The sequence below is a fragment of the Temnothorax curvispinosus genome, unplaced genomic scaffold (assembly GCF_003070985.1).
Source record: "Temnothorax curvispinosus isolate PA1 unplaced genomic scaffold, ASM307098v1 QBEX01012806.1, whole genome shotgun sequence".
NCBI lineage: Eukaryota > Metazoa > Arthropoda > Insecta > Hymenoptera > Formicidae > Temnothorax > Temnothorax curvispinosus.
The window spans coordinates 21,900-32,805 of record NW_020222586.1 but is presented as its reverse complement, the minus strand read 5'-3'; the positions used below and the strand labels follow the sequence as shown (position 1 = coordinate 32,805).

Here is a 10,906-nt window from a genome sequence, read left to right as displayed (position 1 = left end):
ATTTAAAAAAAAGAATATTATCTTTGCTCATCATTGATTTCGTATCATATAAAATTAAATTCCATTAGTTTGACATTAATGTATCCTTCTGTTGTAATTATACGCTTGAATATCACTTTTTAATTAATATTTAATCAAATTTAAAATATAATGTAATATGCGGTATAAAAATGTGAGATATCACGAAATATCACTGAAATATCACGAAACGCTCGCTTTGATGATAGGCTCCAGAGATAAAGGTGAGATAATTCGACTTAGAACCGATCGAGGCTCGAACTACGATATGCCTTCATTTAAAACTAATTTCTTCTCTGAAATCACAAACGATATTACTCACGCGATAATTCTTGCAATTTTCATTAATTGCAGATAAATAACGTGGGGTTGATTTGATCAAATCACCGTGACCGAGATTGCCGTTGCACCGGTCGAAATAGTTTCCAGCTCGGGCAAGAAATCCTTCATAAATCACTTTGCACGAACATCCGAAATTCTTCTATAATGTGGGGAAGCAGCCTCGGAAGATACTCGAAAATGTTTAGCAGCGTTCTGTCTTCGTCGATGATCAATCTATCCGTAAAGCGGAACATACTGGCGCGAGAAAAAAGAAACTCGCCGGCAAAAAATAGTATCGACACGAGATGTAGGAAAATAAAATGTTTCAACGGACGATATAATCAGTTTCTCATTTCTCCCGAACGGGCTATTCGAATAATGTTAAAAAAAAGATCTTTTTATTAAAACACCGTCATTTTAGTTTCAATTTGCTAACTTTGTTGCTTCTTTTCCGATATAATACGAATGGTTGCAGGAGATTTTAATAGTTGAATTTGCCGATTCGGTAAGGAATCCGAATAAAAAAATCAGTTGTTCAAATAAAGGATCAGTTTGAGTGGAGGATCATTGTAGATCTCACGTAGATACACCGTACATATTTGAGTGATCGAAAATGACCTTTACTTGACGAAATCGCGGCAATTTCGCTAAACTTTTTACAGAAGATCGAAGCTAGATTCATCGTGGTCCGATCGTAAGGGAAGGAGGCAGACGTCCCGGCGGGCGCAACCGCGCTGAAGGTCGGCTTCTCGCGCGCACCTACTCGCTGCATACCGCGCATAGCCTAAAGGATAATTATAGTTTCGCGATCGACTTAAAAATTTCCGAGATCCTCGCGTCGGCGGAACCGTTCGTTCCCCGCTGAAAAGTATCGCCGCCGCGGCGTGGCGCGGCGCGGCGCGGGTGTGGGTGAGAAGGTGCCCCGAAAGGGTGATGCCTCCAGCGGCTGCGTGGCGAAGAAGGCAGGAAGAGAGCCGGGAGGAAGACGGAAGGAGTGCGGGAGGGAGGGAAGGGTGCCAAAGTGAAGGGTTCGCCGAACAGAGATTAGCGGACTGCTCCGAGACTTTCGTGTTTCTTGGATCCCCGAACCCGTAGATCATGATAATTGTGAGAACAATTCATCGGGTAAATTTCACGCTAAGCGCTCCTCGATTCGTCGGCACGTAGAGATCCTGTCCGACCCGCTTCTCCATTAATCACGATCTACGACTCGCCGCTGCGACCCTTCCGGATACGCGTAAATACGTCCATGTCCGTCCTTGAAATTTTGGAGCTAGACGAAAAAGGATGGTAACTAATTGCAAGATCGTTACGTTGACCGGAAACTCGGCGATGTATTCTGTAAGACATACATATATCTGTCTGTTTCTTTCTTCTTTTTTTTTTTTAGTATTTTTCCACCTTTTATTTGCAATTACTTTTGCTTACTTATACCATTTTGGAAAACTACATCAGACTAATATGCGAACATCAATTTTATAAAAACTTTTATATACATGGCACACAAGATCATATAGAAAAGATATTTGATCTAATCTTTCATGCGTTATTGGTTATGCGAACACATGTCTTGGATCACACGTTATGATATTATAAAAGAGGTCCAATTGAATATTACCTCATTTAAATTAATAAAATGCCGTTTAAAGAGATGAATCGCGAATCAATGTTCCGGCATATTATTGAATACGGTAAATTGATTAAATATGCATATTAAACATATAATAATTACGCTCTTACAACATAGTGAGGGACAGTCAACTGCGTTCAATATTTACATTTAATGATATCAACAAATTATAGTGTTGTTTGCGTAATTGATGCTGAAAACTGCTAATCCAACATTAATTAATTGATGAAATCTGAGGGATGATCCGTATTTGCGTAAATAATAAACAGTCGCAGCACACAATATCGTGACAGTCGCAAATGTATTGAAATTTATATCAGTATAATGAACCAGACATTATCTATTGACTAATGTAATAGCTAATGTGAATTAATTTTTCTATTAATCTTACATGATGTTGAAAATATTAAAGTAATAAAATAAAAACTTATATAATAAAATAGTTTTATAAAAATATATTAATCCTGTGTTTAACTGAAGCTCTCGAAAAATGTTTGTTCTTTTTCTCATTGTACAACTTATCGTACAATTATATTGAAGCAATTATAGTAAAGCAATATTTACGTGATATGTTAATCTGTATCATTTTTCTACGGTCACGAATGTTCATCATTGTTTACTGCACCCATTCGAAAATTTAAATAGCAACGATGTATACAGGAAGTAGCGGGACGTGAAAAGGAGTTTCAGAAACGTCGATTCGCCGTTCGGGATGGATTCGCGCGTTTTCTGACAGTGAAAGCCCACGAGTGACCTAATGAACTCTAAAACAAAGCTTAAGTTCATGTAAGACGAAGAGCCGTCACGCGCTGACGTCTTCTTCGCGGCTCAAGTACTCAATTTACCGATACTTTCTTCGAACGCTTATGGTGGAAATCACTTACGGGCCATAAGCGGAGGAGAGCCCGACGGTAATACGTGTCCGTACTAATAATAGGTCCTTCGTAAGTACAGGGTAGCTCGTACACTAATAATTATCATCGTATACCGCGTGGCAGCGTCTCGCGACGCGTCCTACGCGCGCGTTTATCGATAACGCCACTATCTAACCGAAGATAACGGATATTGAGATATATCGGATCTCTCAGGCATTGAGGAAATTTTCGGCGAGTCATCAAAAAGTGTAATTCGTGGAAGCCGTTTATTATCTGGACATGTCGCGTACGATTTTATCGGCTATGATGAGACACGTGATGTCCTCAAGCATATATGTCATGTAAATATTATCTTTTTGCGAAATTTACATGCGATAAAACAAATTAATTTGTATATGATATATCTGTATCTGCGGGTAAAGATAAACGACTTATACACAAAACAGAACACCTTTCACTTTTCGAAGAAATTGATTTGACACGCGCACTATCAAGTAGTTGTTTTGTACTTTATATTGTCAGTCGTGATCATAACCATAAATTAACTTTATTTCGCACTTTTTGATAAGCTTAATTTATAATAATATTAACATTAATTTATAATTTATGTACCATCTTATTCTACTAATTTAGTAATTTATTTTACGTACTATTTTAATATCTTGGCAAGATATTAAAATAGTAGGTATATATAAAATAAAAATACCAAATTAATAAAGTAAAATAATACATAAATTATAAAATAATGCGTTTAAAAATAATACAAATGCGCTAATATCAAATATTTTCTACTCTTGACGCTTATGATTATCTAAAAAGATTAATGAACTTTAAATTAGTAACATTATATCGGGATAACACTATTTTTATATCCGGAGGTAGGCCAAGTTTTAAAAAATATTATAATATTCAATTATCAACTAAATGTGAAAAAACCGACTTTATTCCGACAATGACAGAATTCATCCCTTTCGCGTATAATTCTAATTACAAGTATAATTCTAATCAAAAGAATTTTAATTTGCTTTCCATCACATAAAATTTTCCTTCAATGCTATAATTTCATAATATCGAAATCGCGTGCTTTAACAATCGCATATTCGGCGGTATTTTCGAAATGATAAACTTTCCGTGCTTCGGATCCCGTCATTTCAAAATTAATTTCTCGGGGTACGCGTGACCTCCGAGTGTTCGCGAAACATTGTTCAGTTTTTTGTCGATCATAAATGCATTAAATGCATGTATCGGGCCGCTCGCGATTGTCCGACGACGCGCGGACATCGCAGTCGCGCAGATCGTGGGAGAAGCGCGCGAAAACGCCTGCGAGTCGCCGCCACCGCTCCGGGCGCTCTAAATGTAACCCTAAAACTCGCAGCCTCCCGGCCAAAGGAATGTATAATTACGGGGCATAAAAGTAACTATCGCCCACTCTCAAAAGGCACTTTCCTGGCTGCGCTCGCGCACGGCGTTTTTCGGGGGTCGTCGCACCCACGACTCGCAAATTCCCATCGATCTCCCGGGTCGGTTCGAGATGTTCGGCAATTCTTTCTTTCCCCGTTTTGTTTCTTTTTTTTTCCTTCAAATGCGGCGATTACGCGGAGAACGCGCCCGCTTCGACCCGAACCCCCCTTTCCTTCTGGCCCCCTCCGACATTAAAACCGTCGTAAAGTATACGCCGTCGAGCGCGGAACACTGGAATCGGGTGGACACTGGAAAAAGGAGTCGGAGAAACGGGCCCGGCCCGCGTCGTGCCCGTTTCGAGGATTCCGACGTGACTCGGGGGTGGAGGTGAGTCTCGCTGATCGTTTCCAAAAATGGTAATCTTCGAAACGATTCCGTTTCAGCCGTGACGCTCGCGGGCGTCCTTTGCACCTTTTTTCCAGCGCGCGATTAACGGGTTTCCTTACGACTTGCAACAAAATTCGTATTCCGCCGTGAGGAATCCGCGTGCGTGAAGATTTATACGTTTCAGCTATACGTATACGTGTATATGTGTGATTGATCGATTAAAGGATACTTTTGGGCAGTGCGACATTCTTGCGAACGTTATTTTCGCAAAAACGTTGCGCTGCTTCGGACTTGGCGCATCACAATACCGAAACCCACATCGAGAAATATGTCATCGAAGAGCGTTTGCCGAGGTCAGACACCGTTCGCATTGGCAACGCGGTATCGAATCGGATGCGGTATGCACGAAACACCATCTGTCATATCGGATTGTTAACTCGGTTATAGCTCACGCATATCAAATCGTTCGGGGCGCAGCTTAGCCCGGAATGGGCAGCGCGGTAATGCGATTTGGATATATAGAGAGTCCTGTGGGATATTACCGGCGTTGGAGCCTTTTCCCTAGTGATACGATAAATGATATGCATATGTAAATATCGTGACCGCGCGCAATGCAAGTCACCCTAACGGAGTAGACGTCCGACCGGTAAAAAAAAAGTCTCTTGGAACTGATCGCTTCCCGTCGGAACGCATCTTCACAAACTGTTTAATTTTAATTGGACGAAATTTCACTTTCCATATAGCGCTTATTTATTTTTTGCAATAAATCACGTTACGTTTGTCCGAATTATATTATGCAGCTGCCGGTAATAATAATAAAAGAAACTCTATCGTTAAGTGACTTTTGATCAATTTTGCGGAGGAATTAACTTGCACGACAAGCAACAAATTCATTCTGCGCTTGTTTGATCGAACCGTCGAGATAATATTCGGCGTGCAACGCGACGAGAAATCCAAATGCGCCTAATTTTCTCTCACGGTCTCATCGACGATGCCAGGATGATCCCGTTAACAGGATCAAGACTCGCGCTAGACGAAGGGTTCTTGTTATTCGCAATCGCCTCTTCGCACCCGATCCTTGGGGAGCGCAGATCCCCCGTATTTATTTCCCGCTACGCCATGAGAATCATCCTAAAGAGTATAGGATGTTCATTTGCGGCTGCACAATAAAAGAAATTATTTACTTCTGCTGAAGTGAGATTTTATCACGGAATATAATATGTAGTTGCAATCATGTTTTATTTAAATAATATAGTTTCCGATACATCATTGCATAAATATTAAACTAAAAACAAACTAAAATTCAATTTAAAATTAACTATTGTGCAAAAAGATACGCAAAAGATTGTGCAAAAGATTGTGCGGAAAGACCTATTATAATTTAATTAAAGATGGAATATATTTGTACGTTACATACATACATCAATTATATTATTTATACTATATCTTGTATTTTCTCTCGAAAAGTTTTTATGTAGTACATTATAAATTTATCGTTAATTTTACTTTCATACCTAATATTAATTAAAGACAAAGAAAACATATTATTTAGAATTCACAAATTCATTTTCGTGTTTATTAATTATATTATTTATTCTGTATCTTGTAATCTCTTTCGAAAATTTGTATTGTAGTACATTATAAAGTTATATCGTTAATTTTATTTTCACATTTATAATATTGATTAAGAACAGAGAAAAAATAAGAACATTATTATTCAAGATTTATAAATTCAAATGACGACCAATTATATCTTATTTATTCTATATCTTGTGTTCTCTCTCCAACATTTTTGTACATATGATACATTATAAACTTATCGTTAATTTTATTTTCACACCTAATGTTAATTAAATGGAAATTGGATAAACGGAGGTGAGCGTAATGAATTAAACGACGGAGCGACGTGCTCACTTCTACGAAGCTCGGACTTTTGTTTTTCCCTCTAGAATGTAATTTAAAATTTTCATCTCGGGAGAGATCTCGTTAAAACATTCATCCGCCGTCTGACGTAAAAAATAATCTACATTCTTTCGAGTCCTTATGCAGATCGAGGAAAAGTTCTCGCTCGGCGATTATGTCTCTCTTAGCGCGCGATTGCGCGACGTTATAATTTTACGAGGCGCGCGATGAAGCGTTGGGCCTAAATTGTCAAAGCTATTTCGCAATTCGCTCGTTCTCTCTTATATAGATATCAAATTGGAGAGACTTCCGCCTCTTCATCTCGAGCGCGCCTTTATCGTCAGACTAATGATTTGCAAACAGTGTCTTTCAGCTCGTTCCTGCTCTCGTTACGAAGTTTTCAGCGGGCGTGTCGGTACGTGAACAAGACAGACATCTTGAGACTTTCGAAAGGTAAAAGACAAGAGTAAAGGAAATCCTCACCTACAATAAGCTCCGTTTATGCCATTGTCCGAATTTTATTTGCACAAGTGCTTTCTTAAATGTACTGCAAACAGAGAGCAAATTACTAAAATTATATAACAAATATAATCTAACGAACTATGAAGAGTTTAAACATATTGTATCTCTCATTGTATCACATCTATTTCTTTGTATTGTAAACAAAAATTTTTTTTATTTTATTTATTTTTATAAACATATTGTATAGCTTTTATATTAAGAAGTTTATTCAGAAATTTTTATTGCAAAAGTTTTGATTTTATTTTAAATCTTTCTCCAAATTTAGAAATAAACAGTCAGTGTATAATTCAATAAATTAAATAATATTTTTCATGACGAAGATCAATAAATATATAAGATATTTTTTAGGATACCTATTTTTAAATTATTAATATATATAAAATATTCTTTACTATACTGCAATATTGAATTTTTTTTAAAGAGTCCTTGAATTTATAAAAAAAAGATCACATACAATACAATTTAATCTACAAAATGAAAATTTTTATAAGCAATGTTAATGTTTTTAGAAGCAATGTAATTAATTAAATTATGCAAATTATAAATTGTGTGTAAAAATATCTTTTTATATATAGCCAATATGTTTTTATATAGTCCTTATTTATATTTATTTTTACTTTTTACTGGACCTTTTCACTTATTCCTTCATTATGCAGCTGTATAACTATACACAATGGCGCCATCTTTTGAGAAAATAAATGATCTTGTGCCCTAACGTAGGGAGCAATGATAGTGGTTTACTCAAAGGAAATATGTACCATCCCAGGGTTAATAGAAAACGGATGATCCTAATATCCATACAAGATAGCCTACCATAAGAGTAACTTCTTCTATCAAACTATCCTGCTTTGCTATTGTCGAAAATTTCAAGATGTTTTATCGATATAGGATTTAATAATTTGAAGACAATTGCATCTGTAACATTTAAGTACTTTTATAATCAAGAATGTATTTTTTTTCTTTTAGTATCTGTAATTGTAAATAAGCCAAAGGTCTTATCTTTGAGACGAAAATAATGCTTTAACATGCGTAAATCGTAAAATATGAATTTTCATTTTTTTCATTGTTCGTAAGAACATTTTATAGTATTATATTTTATGATGTATTTTTAATAAAGACCCTCCTTCTTTTGATAATTACGCAAAAAAAATTTTTTAATATACTTTTTTATATATAAAATAAATTTAAAAATAATAAAAATAATTAGAAAAAACTTTTGCATTTTTTTTACAACAAGTAAAATTGCGACTAGATTATACAATATTTTATATAGAGATTATATTTTATATATGATTAATAGATATATTTATATGTGGACAATTTTTTTTATTTTCTTAACTCCACTTTTTGTAAAACAAAACAATGCGAAAATTATCCTTTTAATTATTTTTTATTCAATACTTATTATTATTTCCCTTGTATATATACAAACAAAAATTATACAAGAGAAAGGAAACATATAATGTGAACATATTTGATATACCTACGTATACGAAAAATGTTTTCTCGAGTATAGCTTCTATTCATTTGCTGTCAAACGTATAATTTTGTTTATTATTCTTCGTAATAATTGAAGTAATTTTATTTGATCTTAATTATGATATAAAATGATTGTCAGATTGCCAGTGTAGATGATATCAAACCTCATTTATGATTAAAAATCGCACACGGAAATCTTCTTCTAGATAACACGCTGGAAAAACCGCTTGACTATGACATATAGGATTAGATAAGAAACGGGAGCGAAAGATATTAATCAATCGATGCCGATAAATGATAACATTGTGTTTAACAATATTCTTTATCAATATTTGTCTGGTGTACAATGTTCACCACATATAAATGTACATCTAAATTTTTGATAATTATATATGCAAAAATATCATTAGAAACACTAGATATACCTAGGGAAAGCCCGGGCAGAGCAAATGTGTTAGAGGGCCATATAATTCTCAATTATACAGATAAAGAAGAAGAACATTTAATATTTTCAGCCTTGTTTAAAATTGCGTATATTTATTTCTGTGAAAAAGAATATCAAACTTATTCAAAATAAAAAATTGCCAATTTGTTGTAAAAATATTGGGTTGGCCAATAATAAGTCCGCGTGCGGTTTTTTACTTATAAATTTTACTTATAAAAAACCGCACGGACTTATTGGCCAACCCTATATATGTTTAATTGTCTTAAAATACAATACATAGACTTATTTATTTAGAGTGCTGTAACGATAATAAACACTTGAAATACCTAATTTTATTTTGAATCAAAAAGTTTATTATTTCCTGGTAAGTGAATATTATTAAAAAACAAAAATACTTTCGCGTCTTGTGATTTTTTAATTTGAAGTTGATAGATTGTAGATTAGATAATGGTGATAAAGAGATTATAAAAGGCTGCTAATAGACACTGTATAGCCATTTGTTGGGCATATCTTTCAGAAATCATGTACACGGCAATTACTTTCTTTCTTATCGCTTTAGCTACAGTCCACGGTAATCTATTCTCTCGTTACGTTTAAAGAACTATTATATTAACGAATTAGATTTATTCAAATAAAATTGATAAAAGAATCTCTTTTATCTATAATTAAAAGAACATTTGATAATCATTTAATATTCAACATTTGACAGTTTTTAATCTTTTATATTTTAATATTCTTATAATTCTTAAAGCTTAACATAACAAAATAATTGGTTTAGAATAAAAATAAAGAATAGAAGATTGTAAAATATGTATATGTGTGCGTAAGTGATGATTAAATTCATAAAGTATACATATTCTTTTAAATTTTTTATACGGTTTTAGTTATAAATTTTTAACTAAATAATTTTATACAAAAGTGATTAACATTTAAATAAATTATATATATATATATATTCTTTGTTCATAAGGTTTGCCGGCGTCGCATATCATCGGTGGTGCGGACGCTCCGCTCGGCAAGTATCCACATCATGTAGCCCTGAAATATCAAGGCAGATTTCGTTGTGGAGGATCGATTATTAACAAACGTTATATTCTCACTGCGGCTCATTGTGTAAATGAGTAAGTGTCCTCGCGATTTGTGTTAACCATCCACATTTTGACATTTTCTAGCAACTAATTACAGGATTTGATCTGAATATTTAATAACTAAACTAAAATAATTACTTTTTAAAGATATCGATAAAATATTATATATATTCTGTAAGAAAAATATTATAATATTATTGAATTATATTGTGTTAATTCCCTTTAATTTCTAGTGCCGTTTATAAATTTTCAATTTTTTTATAAAATCTTTGAAAGTTAGAGATATTTTATTAATATAAGAATGTGTGCGTATATATTGCATCGACAATTAAAAGATATGTCTTGCATTCTAACGAAATGACTTTTCCTAAGTATCACCAATGCCAAGCAAGTTATGGTTCACGCGGGTACTATTTACTTAAACGAGACGGGTGATGCTTATCAAGCGGAGAGCGTGACATGGCATCCTGGTTTCGACGATTACAAACTTAATCACGACGTCGGTCTCGTTCGATTAAACCGGGACATCGTATACACTAACGTTGCAAAACCCATTCCGCTTGCACAGAATGACATCGCTGTCGCAGATCTCCCTTGCGCTGTATCTGGTTGGGGCAGAACTTCAGTAAGTTTTTATTGAAATATTTAATATTACCTAAGAATTAGCATTAAGACACACAATCCAAATATTTCACCAATTAGTCATAATCTTTTTAAGCCTTTTTGAATCTTTAATGATATATAAATGACGTATGTTAATATATGTGGGTATAATAATATATAAATAATACATCGTAATGCTCATAGGTGAAATTGCACGATTGTTACTATTCAGTAA

General features: G+C 34.4%; 1 protein-coding gene across 1 annotated transcript in view; it reads left to right on the top strand.

Moving 5' to 3' along the window:
* The first annotated feature begins 9,480 nt into the window (after positions 1 to 9,480).
* LOC112462825 (chymotrypsin-1-like) overlaps positions 9,481 to 10,906 on the top strand; it is a 4,915-nt gene continuing 3,489 nt past the window's right edge. Inside the window, exons 1-3 of the mRNA XM_025028872.1 lie at positions 9,481 to 9,551; positions 9,951 to 10,101; positions 10,441 to 10,699. Of these exons, the coding sequence (XP_024884640.1) occupies positions 9,503 to 9,551; positions 9,951 to 10,101; positions 10,441 to 10,699 (459 nt within the window). The 5' untranslated portion in view covers positions 9,481 to 9,502. The remainder of the gene's footprint in view (positions 9,552 to 9,950; positions 10,102 to 10,440; positions 10,700 to 10,906) is intronic.